The following is a 20034-nucleotide window of genomic DNA, read 5'->3' as shown; positions in this document are numbered from 1 at the left end:
TTTGACAACAATGTGTTTGCTGGGGATTATTGCCGAATTTTTATGTTTATGTAGGTTATTGTTCTTTACTATTTTATTTGAGTTGTAGTAGTTGGACTGGTGACTTGATCGAGTAACTGATTTATTTGACTCACTGACTTGGTGATTTTTTGTTAACCATTGCGGGGAGGAGATTTCTGGTTCACTCTAAATCGTGTCATTAAGAGTTACTCCATGTTAAATATGTGTTTTACTGGTTTAATCATAGTTAATTTAATTGTACGCCCCTATCAATATATGATTATTGATGAATAACATAAATTTTACTGCTAACTAAATCCTTATAAATAAAAATTTAATACAAAAAGCCACCCATGTACCCCCTCTACCACATAAGCATCTATCAACACAAATCTAACTTAGGGTTATTTTGGAGAGGATTAGAGTTTTGAATCTTCTTCGGCTCTGCAACACTAAGTAAAGCCTTCTGCCGAGTAATGGCGCTCTCGATGTACTCTTGCAAAGGAGGACGAAGAGACACTGGTTCTCCATCTTTAGATGCTTGTCCTCGAATTATCTATCAAAGCCATTAATGAATGGTGAAAAATACCTTGGGAACAGACCACAAACAAATGGATTGAAAAAAAAAATGACTTCCTTTTTTGTTGATAAAACAAACAAGAGAGACTAGTACCAGGGAAAAGATAGAAAATCATGAAGAGCTAGAATCTTACCTTTGATGCCCACGACCGCTCGGCTTGTTGACATACATCTTTGATATCCCTTCCAGACATTCTGAAATGGCCAGGGACATGAAAAAGTTACAAGAAGATTAACAATAATGCAAAAAACAATATTCGGTAGTAGGCTACACTGCATGGCAAGAAAGAACCCATGTAGCCGATCCCATGCCCATGTGGTTGGGAAGGTTTTGTTAAGTTGAGGAACAAAGGACACAAAGGTGGATCTCGGTTTAAGGAGAGGATCTTATTTTATGAATCAAAAAAATTGTCAGGTCAAACTTACCCAAAAAAAAAAGAGTAGGCTAGAAAATAAATGGCACTATGGCAGGTTGGCATTAAGCCTTATAACAAGTTAAGAAAAAAAAAGAAAAAAAAAGATAAAAAAAGAAGAAGCACTAGGACACAATGGTGAATTTTAGTTAGAGGGTCTTATCGTATGAATCCAACACTGATCACGTTAAACTTCCATCAATAAGTAAGGGCTGGAAAATAAATGGCACTGTGGAAGATTGGTATCAAGCCTTAATTGAGACAAATAAGCTGAACTAGAACATAGTTTTCATATTCCAGATCTTTTCTTAAATATGTCAGCATATATCAAACTCACTCTTCTGTAACTCTGGCAACTTCATCTAATTCAGGTTTTGTCAGGTGCTTTGCATACTGAGCTGCTATTTCCTGACGATTTTGCTGATCAGGTAAGCAGAAATTAATCATTGAATCAAACCGACTGAAACAACATAGATAAAACGAATGTTAGAACACACTTCCATCAACTTTGGGTACAGTTGTCATCTACAAAGGAAACCGAAAATATGCATCATCTGACCTAATTAAAGCAAGATCTAGGTCTTGCTTTCTATTTGTTGCACCAATTACAACCACTTTTTTATCCTGTTCAAACCCATCGATCTGCATGGAAAAACCATATCAAAGGCAGAGCAACAGCGGCATGACCTCAAAAAAAGTTAAGATACTCAGAATATATGCACACACATATATTAATACACATGGAATGACATGGGCATCCAGCACCCTTTCTTAGGGTGTACACACCCTGTGTCAGAAAGACATGCTAAATGGCTCAATTTCTGAAATGTGTAAAGCAAAGGAAAAACTGGATTTACCTGCCGCAACAACACTGATAAGATTCTTCGTGTTGCTTCATGCATTTCACTATCACGAGCAACAGCAAAAGAATCAATCTGTAACATAAAATAATACCATATCATTAAGAAACCAAACATCTCAACCACAGCATAAGATAAAAAACACCTGGAGCATAAAACAGAAAGAACAATAATGAAGAAAAATAAAATAATATATATCATTGCACAAATATGACAAATAGCTAGTGTTGAGTAAGCAATAAAACCTTCAAGTTACCTCATCAAGAAAAATTATAGCACCGTTAGGGAGCTCATTAGCAAGCGAAAAGACTTTTCCTAACAAGCGTTCGCTTTCACCATAGTACTTTGACATTACAACCTCCAGTGGCACATACAACAAAGGGACACCCTGCCAAGTAATGAAACAGCTCATTCTTAGTTTGTCGAAAATTCAAGTACACAGACAGAGAAAACCTTTTTTCTTGGTTAAATTACACATACACCAAATGGATCTTGAACCCAAGATCTCACCCTCCACCTAAAGCTTATAAGGGGACGAGATGCCAGTTGAGCTAGAGCTCATTGGCCACAGACAGAAATATACATGATTCATCTTCTTCATCTTTTTTGTTGTGTGGCTAAATTAAGTGATTTATTTCATAGAATGATGAAAGAAAAATCTTATACTATACCATTTTAACTATTTTGAAGCCTGTGTACATCATATTTGTAGCTTCCAATAAGAAACTTCCACATATATGCTAGTTTTATAGAGTCCAGGAAGTATTTTGGGGAACTTACTAGCAAATGATTCACTCTACTTGTTTAAGAAACAAATACATCCCTCCTCCCCCCCTTTTTTCTCACCCTCCAAAGAAGAAGAGTATTGGTAATGTAAGGCTTTTAAACCACTGCATTTGCGTAGGCATACGTAAATAAAAGCAGTGATTACAACTAAAGTGTACAGACGAGATAGAGAATAAAAGTAAACTGCAATAAAGTGCCCAGTGGCTCACCGCTTGATTAGCAATAACACGAGCACAAGATGTCTTTCCTGTCCCTGAATTGAACATGCATAATCAGCAAGCTATCCAACATCAAATCTAAACTTATGGATGAAAAGCTATATCTTTTGGTTTTTTGACAGGTAGGAGTAATTTTATTTAAGTTAAGGATGAAAAACTATATCACCTCAGTACATACTACAGTTCTCACTTTTCATATCAATAGGCAAGAAAATACAGTCCAAGATATGCAGAGCAGAATATTGTAAAGATAAAAGTGATGCAAATAGTAAAAGGTTTGAGGAAAAACAAGATCAAATACAAATAGATTCAAGAATAACGGTCTAGACTTGATGTGGGGACTTCTTAGCATCTTTCCTAATCTACTTTAGTTATTATTGAGTCCCAGTATCAAGTTTCTTTAGGTTAGAAAGTGCTGGGTCAATTTTAATAAAGATTCACTAAAATAGGGGAAGTTTGGTAATTATCAGATTCTCTAGAATAGCTGTACTAGAGGTCCATTAGTCTTATTTTATATTTTGAGGCATTTTTCTATTTGGTTTAGAAGTTCTTAATTACTTTCTCTATTATTTGGAGTTCTATTCTTTCTAGAAAATGTTATTTAGGAGTCCTAGTCTTTCTAGGTATAGTATTGGCAATCACCCGTAAAAGAGTCTTTATGTATTCAATTAAAGATAGAAATAGAGAGATTGACTTTGATAAAATTCCAAAATAAATAAAAGCTAGAAAACGAGAGACTGAATTTAATAAAATTCCTACAACCTATTTTAAGCTATGAGGGTGTGGTTCTTCTCCTCCCTAAGTGTGATTGCCTAGGATTTATCTTGCTTTGTTTCTTGTTCCATTTACCATTTTAACACCAAACAGCCACCAAACTCATTCAAGATCCAATCCTGTTATCATCTACACCTACCTAAACCCTTAAACAAAAAACCTTATTCAAAAAAATCTTCAAGATCTCATCAAGAACCCTAAATTTTTATTTTACTCCGAAAGATTCTACATCAACATTGTTATTAAAGTCCATCAAGGCTTCAGTCCTGTGTCAAAATGAGAAACACCCTAACACATGCTAGTATAAAAAAAAATGTTGCACCATATGCACAAAGCTCCCACTCTTGCTAATATATGCAAAAGTTCCATGAGTTAGTGCTCAAATCTTGTAGTTCCAATTATATATATATACACACACACACGACTCATCACACGCGCTTTGCGCGTGCAATAAGGCTCTTTTTAATTTTTTTAATTTTAGGTTTAGTGAAATAATGCTTAAAAGTGAGATAAAGATAATTTCCTAATTTTTAGGATTTGACAAAAGTTTGAAAGCCTAAAACTTGGGAACTCTTTTAAAAATAGTAAATTACTCTTTTAACCAAATTGTTCTTTTAAATTTAAAATTACTGAACTAAAAGATAGGGGTATTTTAGAGAGTTTTAAGAATTTGTATGAAAGTATTTTAGTATGCAAAATGTTGAAAACCAAACATGGAATCCTGTTATTATTAATATAGATAGAGACAAGGAAATTTTTTTTGCAAAAATGCGTCATGTCCCAAGTTGTAAATACTTATTCCCTTATTGCCCCGCACATTGGATCATTAATTCAGATGCCCTGGAGCCTACGTACTAGAGACATGCCTCTACAATTTACAAAACTGATCAAGAAGGGGGAAAGGGTATTCTGTACATTCTATATAAGGATAATCAATTCAAACATAATCACTCAACCAATTTTGGGGTTAAAGGGCATACCGGGTGGACCATCAAAGAGCACAGCTCGAGGCCTATTTGACTCAAATTTTCGCCGAGTCTCACGAGCAATATCATCATATACTTCAGGACTATGCAGAGCCAACAGAATTGTATCCTCTATCTCTCTACACAACCAGCAATCAACAGTAAGCACTTGTATAAAGATAATCATGGATAAATCTAACCCGAAATACAACAAAAAGAACAAGAATAATCAAACTAAAAAGGACTTCAATTGACATAAGTTAAATGGCTCTTCAAAGGGAAAGTACAGGCTCCACCTAGTTCTTGAACAAATGAACATAAAAGATTTAGTTTACATACATTAGACGGATTACCTAGATATGCCACCAATCCAAAACACATTGCTGTCAAAATAATTCCTTAGGTATAAACAGGGAGATTCTGTTTTAAAATACAAGAAACAATCTCTTGAAGAAGAAAGGCGCAATTATCTTGGCTATTGTTTGCCTATTCTTAAACATAGGCCATGAGATTCCACCTCACTATGATAATATGAAGAAAGTTTTCATTGCAAGTAATGGAACTGTATTGATTGAAAGTAAACAAAATGTAATAGCATACAAAATAAGATTGAAAATATAGCAAAAATGGATGCAATGCACCATGGTCCTTTACATACCGCTTTTGCTGATCATACCCAGCAATATTGTCCCATGAAAACTCAATGTTTGAGGAATAAAGAGGGGCTTCATCAAGTCCATATATTTTCACACCCATTGACTCAAGACTAGCAACTGATTTTTCCACAGATGGCACCCTTGCAGTACCTTCCCTCGGTTTTCTTTCAAAGGTCCAATTTTGTCCCAACTTTCCACCAGCTAATTCTAAAACAGACACCAAAGCTTCAAGCTCATTGGAACTCAAGCTCCCCTCTTTGATGAATTCAATTTCCTGCAGTTTATGCTAGCTGATAAGGAAGTTCTCATAATTGACCAGTTATTTGTTTTGGATAAATAAGAAGCATAGAATGAGAAATAGAAACTTGATATGAATATAGTTTCATAACTAAAACAAAAAAATACTAACAGCTTTTTCTGAGCTTATGAGTGAGCGAAATATGAGGATGCATAAATCCCCATCTTGCGCATTTATATCTTTTGAATGTCCCAGATCCCCTTCAACTTCGACTTGTTTTCCTGGACGAGTAAGTGTTATTTGCCAAGCAACAGCACTGGAATAAGTCACAAGAACCACAAAACATTGTTTAGTACATTTCAGTAATGACCAGGACTAACATTGATGCAATGACAAGACAACTGAACAAAACTAAGACTGACTTAACCTGTCCCAAGCACGCAATGACATATCTGATCCACCACCACACTCTTCAACCTTCAGTCCAAGATGTGAAACAAGGTTTGTAATCAGCTGTGAAACCTCACAACCAGGAGGAATTTGGAATTTGATGGTGACCTATAATGCATCAAAAGCTTTAGTCAAATATATTTTGAAAGACTCATCTACTATGAATTTACATGAAAAGGAACTGCATTAAACTTAATTTTGAATTTTAAAACCAAAAGAAGTAAATCAACCTTGTTTAAATCTACCAAAAACTTTGCGTCCAAGAAGCAATAAATAGAAAAGTGAAACGACAAAAGATATTTTCAAAGAAAGTGATCTAGTGAAGAAAGTTTAGTTGGTTTACCATGTTATAACTACAAATTTTATTTTATTTTTATTAGATTACCATGTTATGACTACAAGACTCTTAAAATTTGAATCTCAAGATTTATGGGAAAATTAATGAAGCATTTAATTTCTAGATTAAGCATTTCCTTCACCATTAGTAATATTTTACATTCTGCAAGGACAAATAGACTATCACCCAATTTTTTTTTTTTGGATGACTAAGAGACTATCACCCAAGTTGACTCCCTATTGGCTATAATAGTAATTTACAAAGTGAAGTAATATTAAGGAGAGCCACTAAATAGCCCATATTTAATGCTGTATTATTCTAAAGAAGAAAATGTACTAACCTTTTTGCCCTTAATGGCAACAGTAAAGCGGGGACAAAAACCTTGTTTCATTCCTTTACTTCTAAGCAACTCTTCAATTCGCTGTCGTTCTTTCTTGGCAGTTTCCTCTAAGTCCACATACCCTGGAGAAGATTGTGATGGCAAAGGAGGATTGGCAGCAGCCTGCAGAAAGCTAACATCATAATCAATTCAAAGAATGCACCTTTGACATGGTAAATGCTCACTGCTCACAAAGTACACACGTGCGAGCTCAAGTAATTTGAGGGGGGGGGGGGGTGCTTTTTAGCTTTTATTTTTCTTTTCTTTTCTTTAAAAAACAGGAGGTGGGAGGAGGGGGAGAGTATATTAAGGAAAATTTTAAAACTAATATCAATTTTACCATAAAAAATTTACAAATTGACCTAGCAATGAATGTGATTGGTGCCACATCACCAATTAATTACTCTTTTTGTTTTGTGTTTAAAAGTTGACATATCAATTTGTAAGGCTGTGTCGTAAAATTTGTAGCATCACTAACACCAATCATAGTATTAGAAGTCATAAATGACAAAACATAGGACCCCTAAACAATTAACACAGACAAAAATCACACAAACCTGATCACCATCTGCATAGGCTACTTGTAGCGCTCCAACTCCAAACAAACCAGCCAAGACAGCCGGAAGTATAGAATATGGTCCAGAAACATTGGGCACCAATCTCAGTGGCCGAACTTCAGATGCATTAGAATGACTCTGGTTCTCAACAGGCCCTGCAATGGCCCATTACTAATGCATAAATTTACACATTATATAACAAGAATCACCGCATAACACACGGGACCAATATTATTAGGAATCTAATTTTCAATTTGCCAAACAAAAATGATGACTTGAAGTTATCACAGTCACAAAGCCAAGAGCGTCATAGCTCAAGTTAGGTGCTTTCAATCGAGATGTGCAATGTTCAAATCCCCCTACCCCATTGTAACTATCTATCAAAAAAGTTTTTACAGTCACAGTGTAAACAAACTAATCTAAACTATAAAACGCATTAGGATCCTTCATTATAATCATTCATCTATTTAAATTATTGTTGCCAATGTGGCAAAATCCAATATATATATATATATATATTTTTTTTTTTCAAAATCAATTAATAAGATTTTAGGAATATAAAACATGTGGCACAATCTGTTTTATACATCATAGTGAATTTAAAGCGAAGCGACCTCATAGTGTTAACTAGGAAAAAAACTAAAAATAAAAAATTGATGCAAACCAAACATTCAAAGCAATTACATTAACAATTAACTCGGAAAATTCATAGCAATTACAATTACGCCAAAGAGAATCAAAGAATTAAAATAAAATTGAAAGAATTTTGAAAAAAAGATGAACAGTGTGATTATGATGATGGAGGTGAAGAGGTAGAGAAGAGTACGGTGGTAGAGACAGCGAGGAAGGTCAGGCGAACGCGGAGGCGAAGGAATTAGGGTTTTGGGAGTGGCAACAGTACGCCATGTGCGAGCTGTTCGCACTAATCGTCCTAAAACCGCCATAGTTTGTTTGTTTGTGTGTGTTGACTGTTTGAGAGTCTCTTCTGAGTTTTGTAAAGGCGGTGAATCTCAAAAAAGTAGAAACTTCCATCAAATATATATATATATATATATATGGAAAATATAAATAAATATGACAAAAAATATCATTATCATATTGGGAAAATTAAAATTGGGCTCAACTCCCCCAAGGTTTTTTAGTATTACAGTCGCGTTCCCTCTTTGTACTTTTGTAGCAAGGTACTCCTTTCCAAAGTAGAAACTTTTTAGGATAAATTGTAAAATATACTCCAAAAATTTGTGAGTTTTTGGATTTCACATTCTAAAATTTCAAATTTTGAATTTTATCTTTTAAAATTCTATTCTATTTGCATTAGCATTTCCTTTATCCATATTTTAACGGAAATACCAAACTAAACAAGTGTGATAAGTTTATGTGGCACTTAACAGAAAATATAGACAGATGGAATGATGATGCAAATGGAATAGAATTTTAGGTGGTGAAGTCCAATTTTGAAAAATCTAGGGTGTAAAATCCTAACATTCTCAAACTTTAGAAGCGTAGTTTGCAAGTTAGACCGATGTCCCTTAAATAAATGAAAAAAATACCAAAATTTTTAAACAATCTCAAAATTCCTATTAGAAGGGGAGGAAGTGTGGATAACAATTTAAGTAGATGGTAAAATAAGAATTCAATATTATTTAAAGCCTTCTTTTTAGTCATCCATGGGAGGTTAGTGGAAGTAGTTTACTAGTTAATGTGATATATTTGTTCTAGAAAATATTGTTGTAAATCTTTTATTTAATACTGAAAGCTTTTATTGGACTAAGTCATGTTTTTTTCCTCTTATTAAAAAGTTTTCCGCGTAACAATTTAGTTTCTTAATTGTGATTACCAAGGAAAGGGAGGACTCCTGATTAGAAGGGATGAAGGGCCCGTTGGGATTGAGGGGAGAAGGTAAGGGAGTAGAGAGGAGTAGAGTAGAATTAATTGAAAATAGGCTAATTAATTTTGGGCTAAATATATTTTACTCTATTCTACTCCCCATATCTCTCTATTCAAATGGACCAGATATGACAAGTTGATTCGTCAGTTAGCTAAACTCAAATACTACTACAAACTAAAATGTAGATTGTACTCATGATTGATCTTTTTAGTCTTTGATAATAAAATGGTCGGTCTTCTTTCTAATAAAAAAAAAAAAATGTAGATTGCATTGTTTGTCTTGCCACACAATCTGAGTTGGAAGAGGAAGCAAGTAGAAGAAGATGTCTCATCATTAAGGTGGGGGTAGGCCCATTTTCTCTTAATACAGGACCCTCAGTAGTAGGCCCATGAAAGCCCCACTCAAGCAAGGATAAGGCCCATAGAAAGGATCATTGGCAAATCCCAGCTCTCAGTTTCCATAAGGTCTCAACAGTCAAAACACTACCGAGCTAAGCTCCTTACAATATATTTCGAGAAGATTGAGGTCATAAGGTCAAGGACAATGGAGGATGACTGAACACCGAACAATGGCTCCTTGGTTAAAGTTCATAATATCTCTTGATTGGTAACTGAGCCATTCATTCGAGATTGTTACTTCTACGTGTCATTTATGATTTTTCTATAACATAAACAAATTTATTTGTATTGAGTTATTGAGTTGATTTTTAACCACTACAGATAATTTCAAGTAGATAACGAAAGTCCTAAGCATCTTTTTTTTTTTTTTTTGATAAGAAAGTCCTAAGCATCTTTGTCACTTTAGTAGTTGGACTCAATGACCAGGCTGGGTAACAAGTTTATTTAGCTCACTAAGTCGGTGACTTTTTGTTAACCATTGCAAGGAAGGAGCTTTGTTGTTCAATTCAATCTAACCCGATAAAGTTGCTCTTCGAAAAGTCACTCATAACCCTAGCATTGTTGTTCAAACTAATTTTGATGATGTCAAAATCGCTAGTTGGGTCACCCGTCCAATCCGGAGCTTTAGACGATCTTGTAGGACCTGCAAGATAAAGAGAGATAAATCGAAGAGACCACCGGGTTGTGCCCGGTAGGGGAGCTTCCGATGCTTAAGTTAGTATCAACCCATATTTCTTGTATTCAGATAGTGTTTTGTTTTAGCTTTTGACGTACCTTTACAAGTGAGACGGACTGTCCCTTTTATAGGTGATTTGGATAGCTGTTGTACATAATTGGAGGTGACTATTATCCATGTGTAACAGTTATCGTATTGATGGGCGTTTAAGACCGATGAGTAACGGTCGCCATTAATGTGTTGAATGTGCTTGAGCGGTTACATCTTTTGGTTTGTTAATGATGCAAGGTCGTCCATATTAATGGACGACATTAATGTTTTTTTTGGACTCATCAGTTGCCCCCCTATTCCCAAGTCTGATTTTGCTTTATGCTGGTCAGGCTTAGGGAATGTTCTTGACTTTTTTAGATTCAGGCTTCTTTGTCTTCAACTACTTTCTTCTTCTGGAATGTTAGTATTTCTATGACGACCTCTTAGTATCTGCCTTTTGAAGGTATTTTTGGACGTTTGAGGGATCATAGCTTGATCTTGAAAGTGAGCTAATTTCTTTGGACGATCATTTTTTATCACTGCTAAAGAGCAAGCTAATTTCTTTGGACGACTATTTTTTATCACTGCTGAAGAGTAAGGTGATTTCTTTGGACGACCATTTTTGATCACTTCGATACTTCTTCTTTTATTCATTTTCTGGTTGTCATGTTTGATATTCTTGATTTGCGTGTGACTTGCGTTAGTGTGAGAATCCTTGTCTGCTTACACTTGTCTAAGGGTATTTAGTCACTTAGCCACTTTTGGGTGACTTACATCTAGTTTCAGAGCTTCGTCATTTAGACTTCGTCAGCGATTTACATCGGTCTAGCAGAATCCTGTCCATTTTTCTTTTTTGGTGACTTACATCCACTTAAGGAATCTTGTTACTTAGGCTTCGTCAGTGATTTATATCCGTCTTGGGGGAATCTTATCACTTAACCATTTTTTGGTGACTTACATCCATCTAAGGAATCTTGTCACTTAGGCTTCATCAGTGATTTACATCCGTCTTGGCGAACTCTTATCACTTAACCATTTTTTGGTGACTTACATCCATTTAAGGAATCTTGTTACTTAGGCTTCGTCAGTGATTTACATCCGTCTTGGCGGAATCTTATCACTTAGCCATTTTTTGGTGACTTACATTCATTTAAGAAATCTTGCCACTTAGGCTTCGTCAGTGATTTACATCCGTCTTGGCAGACTCTTATCACTTAGCCATTTTTTTGTGACTTACATCCATTTAAGGAATCTTGTCACTTAGGTTTCGTCAGTGATTTACATCCGTCTTGGCGGAATCTTATCACTTAGCCATTTTTTGGTGACTTACATCCATTTAAGGAATCTTGTCACTTATTGCTGGAAAGATTTCTTGACGCTATGTCGTTTTGGACTTTCTTAAGGCCATGTTGATATCTGCATTAAGTAGCACATGCACTTGCCAAGGCTTGGTTAAACAAGAATTTTAGAACAATTCATATATAAATAATAAGTTACCAATAGCCTAGGTGGACCTTTTTCTTATTTTCTTGTAATCCTAGAGTTTTATCTCTTTTGTGATCTGTCTAGTAATGCATACATGTTTGCATGAAACCTTACTAGGTGTAAATTCTTATAGACGAATATAAAAGAGACAAAAATAATTGTGTTACCTTAAATGACGACATTATTTTGTCACATACCTCGATCTTTTTATTGTTGGGATCTTCTTGACAAACTCTTCTCTTTTCAAGATGACGAGCTCCTCTCTTTTCAAGATTTTTCTTAAGCTTAACATGATACTTCATGTCTAAAGCCTAGATCTCTTTTGCCTTCGATTTTTTGAAGGCGTAAAAACTAGGCCATGTTATTGCCCCCGTTCAAACATGAAGAGTGTAATTCTCGTTTATTGAGAAATAGAGGAATGCTTTATCATGATTAGATTTTTTTTTTTTTTTTTTTTTTTTTTTGTGTGCTTTTATGACTATGGTCATTGCTCTTTGTAATAGCAATTTCCTCTTCCTTCTTCTTTAATTGTACGCTTAAGACTTTAATAGTGCTCGCTGCATTTTGTTAAGAATGACAATGTACAAATATGCAACTGCATGCTATACAATTATGGATGTCATTTGACGAAGTGCATTCTATATGAATCATAGAGAAGTATTCTATGAAAAGTAAAGCTTTTTGACTATATGCTTCTTTAAACTAATCTTTGTTAGGTGCTTGCATAGTAAATAATTTTAAAAGCAATTTAAAAAGATTTTGGTGAGTTGACAAATACAGTGGAAATTTATTGAGACTTAAACTCATGACGATATAGTGAACACGACCATCTATCATTTTAAGTCTAGGAGACTTAATAGAATTTCTCAGATTCATGACGATGAAACATATGCTACTAATAATATAGTCATATTGGTTGTGATAATTGTAACGATTTCATAGCAATATTTTCAACATGCAAGCTTGATATGCACTTAGTTCTAATAAGATCATATTTGGCATGGCTAATTAGAAAGAAAGAAATAAATGAATTACCTTAACAAGAGACCTTAAATCACGATACTATTTTGTATGTACTTCGATCTTTTCATTGTTGTATTCTTCTTGACAAGTTCCCCTGCCTTGAAGATCTCTTTTGTTAAGCATAACATGATATTTTAAGGCTCGGATCTCTTTTGCTTCATTCTTTTTAAGGTGCAAGGACTAGGGCATGTTGACCATTCAAGGGTATATTTCCTTCTTTTAGGGACGAAGGCTATCCCATGGGCTTCTATTATTACTTCCTTTATTGTTTGGTCACGACTAGTGAAATGACCCTTCGCTTTTTGTCTCTTTGTTGAGACAGTGGCCTAGTTGGCCAATTTCTTTTCTTATTCTTCTTGGGCTATTCACTTGACTGTTATGATCGATTGTCTAAAGTCCTATCATTCTACAATTTATACATGTACTTGCAAAGTGTTTCATTAAACACATGTCATATGAGTAAAGAGACCACTGGTAAGATTTTATAGGGCATTTAGCCTTTGTTCTAGTTTGTTTTAAGGGGTGATCCCATTAAGGTCAAGATTGGCATGTGCATAGGATAAGATTCTTCCGAACACATGCCTAATTGGTTAGGCATATACTATAATTTAAAAAGAGTACTTATGCTTGATACATGATCTATCATCATACTTTAACATTCAATATATATTCAAGCTAAAGTTTTAACACCATGTCTCTTACATATCATTGTGTGAGCCATTATATATCAAACATATAGCATACTAATATAGCTTTTTTTTTTTTTTTTTTTTTAAAGAAAGAAATATTCATGATGCTATGGAAAGACTCTAGGCTTTTCCATGATTTTTGGCCTTAGCACAAAATTACCTTGTAGCAGTGTCAACAATTATATATAGATAGAGATATGGGGTGATATGATGCTATCATGTCACATACCTTTGATCTCCTTCTTAGTAGGCTCTTCTTGACAAGTTCTCATTCTTAATCCTGTGGACTAGACAATATATGTACAGTTGAAATAGACTAGTTGCTCTAGTCTAGTTGTTGTATTACATGTACTCTTTTTGTGCAAAGTGTTAGACTAGGAGCAACGATACCAATAAAAAATTTCACAAATAATATTAACCACAAATGTATAAAATTTTCTCTAACTTAAGGGCGATATATGTTGATGCATCTATGACATAGCATAATATCCCTTAGTGTTTACATAACACAAATATATTTTGGAATTCCTTCTCAAAAAATTAAAGCAGTTGATATCATTTAGAAAGGTTTCGAATAGTGGGTCATGATTATTATTTGTGAATTCATAATCAATCATATGCTCGTGGGATTTCTCCTAAAAAGAGAGCTAATGCGAAATATTTCTTCCACTACTTGCACACATTAGTGTATAACATATGAGATATATATATATATATATATTGACGAACTATAACATATGAGATATTGATCAAAAGAAAACAATGTTTTGCACATGTAATTAAATAGTTGTGCTTGTGCATATGCTAAAATCTAGAATTTAGGCATGTCGTGCTCCATTTTAAACGAGCAATTAAAGACTTCAAGCTCAAAAATACCTGGTTTCATGCTTTTAAGTACCCAAAATTGGGATCTTTAAACTTTGAAAAGTCAAAAAGCAGCTTCTCTTATTTTTAGGCCTATAAGGCAAATATAAAATTGACGATTTTTCTTGAAACTTTCCTTTTAAGTTTCTAGGCTTTGGATGGAATAACAAGAGGGACTATCTTAAAATCATTTAAGATTGACAGTAAAAAAAAAGGCATATTCCCACGCAAATAAATTACACCCGGTAAAGTGTTTAAAAAGCTATGAAACCCGATGTGTTAGCCTATTCCTTTATGGATGTGAACCATGCAGAGTTCTTGTGTGAGATAAATAAAATGCATTATTTGAGTTATGGTGTAAGAGCAAAACAGATTTGTGATTTGCCTATGATTGGCCTTGTGAACAATGGTTTAAGTCCAAACTAAAAATCATTTGAACTTCTAGTGAGAGCTTAATTGTGCTTTATGTGGCTGTTCGGATTGGGACAAATAAAATTGGGTAAATGGTAGCGGTTTGCTACCCACCACCTCTGGCATAACAACATTTACAGGACTTAAATTTTGATTTGATTCCATATGGGATACACATAATTCTTCTCCACAACAACAGTTATGGTAAATATTTCAAAAGAATTTGATTTGTTTTCTATTTTCTACCATTTTCATAGTTGACTTCCTTAATATGCACTCTCCTTAATTGGTGCCATTCTTTATCAAGCAACTTTCTAGTATACTTTCCAGAAATTACGTTGCCTAATGCAATAATGAGAATACAATTAAAATTATATACATGGCAGCTGGCTTTCCTTAACCGTTTTCTTCCTTTTCTTCAATTTTGTAGACAATAAATGGTCTTTTAATGTGGCAAAACCGTAGTGATATTGTTTTTATGCCAAAAACTTGTATTTTCAAATGCAATTTGACCTCACCTCTTTAATACCCAAAATTGGGGTCTTTATGCTTGGTAGGACAACAGACAACCAGGCTTATTCTAAATCTAAAGCCAGTGAGGAAAGCATTTTAATTTAGAAAATTTTTAGCATGAGGCAATCCAATATTTTGAAAGTAGTTTAGCATGAAATTAAAAAGAAGCCACATGCCAAAACAATCATATAAACATTGTTGCAACTTGCAAATATTTGGAGAGCTAGAATGGGAAATGCATAAATCTGACCTTAAGACCCAAGAACTAGGTCATACCCTTGAGGCCTGTTGAGGTCGCTTGAATTTTGTGGTCGTCTTTTGTTTAGTCCATGCCTCACAATGAGCCACCCACTTGATTACCTCCACCTTTAGACCCAAATGGATGTTATGTTTCTCTGTTTAAAGCCCAAAGGATTTGAGACATTGCATCTTGGCTCTCACATCATCATCTACTTGTTTGGTTGAAAAGTCATGCGTTGAAGACGAAGGTGTCTTGGTGATGCCTCTTTATCTCCCCCATCTCAGCCCAATCATAGATTAAATGAAATGAGCATGGGAAGAATGAAGAGATGATCAAAGGGTATTATCCCGTGGGGTACTCTGAGATTGGTACTGTTGTATTTGTGATTCTCCATTGAACTAAGTGAACCCTTTGTTGCAGGAAGAGCTAGATGACTAATCACTTCCCACAGACAGCGCCAAATTGATGATGTCAAAATCGCTAGTTGGGTCACCCGTCTAATCCGGAGCTTTAGACGATCTTGTAAGACCTGCAAGATAAAGAGAGATAGATCGAAGAGACCACCGGGTTGTGCCCGGTAGGGGAGCCTCCGATGCTTAAGTTAGTATCAACCCATATTTCTTGTATTCAGATAGTGTTTTGTTTTAGCTTTTGACGTACCTTTACAAGTAAGACGGACTGTCCCTTTTATAGGTGATTTGGATAGCTGTTGTACATAATTGGAGGTGATTATTATCCATGTGTAACAGTTATCGTATTGATGGGTGTTTAAGACCGATGAGTAACGGTCGCCATTAATGTGTTGAATGTGCTTGAGCGGTTACATCTTTTGGTTTGTTAATGATGCAAGGTCGTCCATATTAACGGACGACATTAATGTTTTTTTTTGGACTCATCAAATTTTATATGTAATGGTTTTTTTTTTCCCACTTCATTAATAAAAGAAAAAAATAAATCATGTTATTAGAGTTACACCAAGGTTTTTATTTTTATTTATTTTTATTTTTATAAATACAATCAAGAGACTTTATTAGTGGAGCTAATTAGAATTAATAATTTACTCCATGTTAAGTATATTTGTAACTTCTTTAATCATAATCTATGGTATACTCCTAGAAATATATGATATTTGATAAATGATACATAAATTTACTACTAACTATGTCCTAATAAGGAGTTTCTCTGTTGTTTGAGAGTATAGGGTCTAAAGCTCTGACTTTCTTGCATTGTAGAATAGTTTGTCCCTTCCTGTGAAGGTGTTGAGAGGTTCCTTGGAGTACCAAGTGTACTACAAGGCTAGTTGGGTGTTTTTTCGAGGGGTTTGGGAAACTTTTGTGAGAGTGTTTATGGAGGATTTGGCACAATCTTGGACGCGCCTGTCCCTAACAGAGAGGGAAGGACCGGGATGTCGTCTCACGCCTGATGAGAGTGTCAAACAATTCTCCATAGCTGCGAGATTCACGACGAGGAGAGCTATTAATGTCGACTCAATAGCAAGGACTTTCACCCCATTGTGGCGTGCTAAGAAAGGTTTCAAAATCCAAAAGATTGGAGACCATGAGATGTTGTTTTCATTTGACTCTAAAGAGGAGGTAGATAGAATCCTCAATAGTGAACCATGAAGTTTCGATAAGCATTTGGTGGTTATGCAACGTTATGATCATGATTCACCATTGGAGGATATTAGTTTCGAAAAAACAAACTTCTGGGTGCAAGTCCATGGATTACCAATAAAATTCATGACCATTGCAGCAGCGGAAAAAATTTGTGGAGTTGTGGGAGAGGTGATTAGCCAAACGGAGCCGAAGCTTTACGATGGGGGTAATTTTATACGGGTAAAAGTGGCCGTGGATATAAATTTACCACTATGTCGCGGTCGTCTTGTGTCTTTGAATGATGAGAAGCAAGTGTGGATTTCCTTTAAGTATGAAAGATTACCCAATCTATGCTATTGGTGTGGTTGCCTCACACATGACGACCGGGATTGTGAGCTTTGGATTGAAAGTGAAGGGTCTCTTAAGAGTGAACAAAGGGAATTCGGTCCTAGTCTACGAGCACAGCCATTTGTGGCTTCATCAAGACACACTGTCTCGGTACCAGGCTACTATTCGACTATGAAGAAGACCATGCATGGCAAAGCTGGCGGCCAGCAGGAGAAATACAGGCCAGCGCAGCCCCACCACCCAGAACCGGACACCGGAGCTGAAGTTTTTCCATAGGATGACCGTTACAAAGATGGAATTAATTCCAACTTACCATGCAACGGCCACAGTGTTTCAAGCACAATAAATGCCAGGATTCCACCTATCAAGCATGCATATAATTCTGTGTTTAAGGACTTACCTGAAGCGTCCAACATGGCAGAGAAGTCAACAAGGGCTGCAACGGTTTCAAACCCCATAAATGCCAAGAATCCACCTATCACGCCTGCTTGTAATTCGGTGTTTAATGACTTACCTGAAGCGTCCAAAAGTGTAGAGAAGTCAACAAATGCTGCAACGGTGCAATCAATGAGAGAATACGTGGGTGACAGGCCAGGAAAGGAAAAATATCCGGATATGGGAGCAATTAATCCAGATATGGTGCAATCAATGGGAAATGAAGAGGGTAAGGTGCCAGAAAAAGAAAGACAGCCGTTTGTGGGAATTAATTATGGGAATTCTTTTGAAGAGACAAACGGCCAAAAAAGATGTGAGCCGGCTAGGGTTACGCCCTCTAGAATTTCGGACCAACCGAAACATGTTCTCCCTGTTTGGACACGCAGAGATAGGCCAGCTACCAAAGGTCTGAGTAAACCAACAGAAAAAATTACAGGAAAGAAGAGACAATATGTGAGTACCGATGACCATGTAGAATTGTTTTCCAAACGCCTTCAGATTTCTGAGAATGGTGAGGAGGCATCTAGTATATTGGCGAAGGCTGATGTTCAGCCCCGCCAGGAGCAATGAGTTGCCTAGCCTGGAACTGTCGTGGGCTTGGGAACCTACGTACAGGGAGAGAGCTTGTGGAGTTGACACGGGCAAAAGATCCCTCTGTAGTGTTTGTGGCTGAGACACTTACAGATGATGCAAGGCTGGAGATTGTACAAAGAAACATGGATTATGATCATAGATGGGTGGTTCCACGGGAGGGTAGAGGTGGCGGCTTGGCTTTGTTTTGGAAGTCTTCAATAAATCTGTCAGTAGTGGGGTCGTGCAAATATTATATTGATGCTATCGTAGATAGGGGTTCCGAAAATGAATGGAGGCTAACCGGATTCTATGGTGAGCCTGATACAGTAAGAAGATCAGAGGCATGGGAGAAGCTCAGGTATCTCAATTCTCAATCTGAAGTACCTTGGTTATGCTTTGGGGATTTTAATGAGATAATTAAACAAGATGAAAAGGTGGGAGGAGCTCTAAGACCCCATAATCAAATGCAATTGTTTAGAGAAGTGTTAGACGAATGTGGGTTTATGGATTTGGGGTATGTGGGACCAAAATTCACATGGGCTAGACATTATGATAATGGTAACTCAATATGGGAGAGACTAGACCGGGGTTTGGCCACTAATAATTGGTTTTTAAAATTTCCTGGTACAAGGGTTCACAATTTAAGGTGTGATTCTTCGGATCACAACCCAATCCTCATTGTGTTCTCAGGATTGGATCCTCCTAAAAGGAAGAAAGTGTTTCGGTTTGAAGAAATGTGGTTGTCAAATCCGGGGTGTTCTGAAATTGTTGAAGCCGTGTGGAATAGGTGTGATAATGAATCTTTGGAAGGGATTGTAGGTAGAGTTGAAAAGTGTGGAAGGGATTTGGGTTGGTGGGAGAAGAATGTGTTTGGGAATGTAAGAAGGGAGTTGGAAAAATTGAAAAAACTTCTACCCAAGGCTGAGGAGGAGGCCATTCTTAGGGGTGACAATACTAGAATTAGAGAACTAAGAAAGGAAATTGAAGAATGGCGGGATAAGGAGGCGACAATGTGGGCACAAAGATCAAGAGTTTTATGGGCAAGACAGGGGGATAAAAATTCAAGGTACTTTCATAGTTGTGCTACAAAAAGGTACCGGAAAAATTTGATTGAAGGTATGAGAGATGAAGAAGGTGCATGGAAGACCAACCCGGAAGAATTTACAGAAATTCTTGTAAGCTACTACCATTCACTTTTCAACTCCACGGGTCAGTTGGATTCTTCACAGGTATGGGAGTGTGTACCTAGGGTGATTACTGATGAGATGAATGCCCTATTATGCAAGAAATTTGAAGTACATGAAGTAGAAGTGGCTTTGAATCAAATGGCTCCCCTCAAAGCCCCTGGTCCAGACGGAATGCCACCTCTTTTCTACCAACACTTTTGGGGAACCGTTAATCATGATGTTACTGCCTCCATCCTCATGTGGCTAAATTCAGGTACCTTGCCCCAATCTATTAACCATACTTTTATCACATTGATACCCAAAACACACTCTCCTGAATATGCCCACCAATTTCGCCCTATTAGTTTGTGTAACGTGTTGTATAAAATTTTTTCTAAAGTTTTAGCCAACCGTTTAAAAAAAGTCTTACCTTCAATTATCACAGAACACCAATCTGCCTTTACCAAAGATAGACTTATTTCTGATA

The 20034-nt window shown here is 36.0% G+C and overlaps 1 protein-coding gene across 2 annotated transcripts; it reads right to left on the bottom strand.

Annotated features, from left to right (window-relative positions):
* Nucleotides 1-280: 280 nt before the first annotated feature.
* Nucleotides 281-8235, bottom strand: LOC126727023 (uncharacterized). 2 transcript variants are annotated; one of them, XM_050432476.1, is made up of 14 exons: nucleotides 8039-8235; nucleotides 7213-7367; nucleotides 6617-6778; nucleotides 5917-6047; nucleotides 5661-5805; nucleotides 5254-5525; nucleotides 4611-4735; nucleotides 2848-2891; nucleotides 2109-2240; nucleotides 1850-1927; nucleotides 1552-1634; nucleotides 1330-1452; nucleotides 714-774; nucleotides 281-556 (listed from the first exon to the last, which is right to left on the bottom strand). In XM_050432476.1, exons 1-14 carry the CDS (start codon nucleotides 8154-8156, stop codon nucleotides 383-385), a joined length of 1803 nt encoding a protein of 600 aa, XP_050288433.1. In that variant the 5' UTR covers nucleotides 8157-8235; the 3' UTR covers nucleotides 281-382. The 2 variants fall into 2 exon arrangements, with proteins under 2 accessions (XP_050288433.1, XP_050288434.1); XM_050432477.1 differs by lacking the exon at nucleotides 8039-8235 and having other exon boundaries at nucleotides 6617-6788; nucleotides 7213-7359.
* Nucleotides 8236-20034: the final 11799 nt, after the last annotated feature.

This window comes from Quercus robur, chromosome 5 (assembly GCF_932294415.1).
Source record: "Quercus robur chromosome 5, dhQueRobu3.1, whole genome shotgun sequence".
Classification (NCBI taxonomy): Eukaryota; Viridiplantae; Streptophyta; class Magnoliopsida; order Fagales; family Fagaceae; genus Quercus; species Quercus robur.
This window is presented reverse-complemented; position numbering and strand designations above follow the sequence as displayed.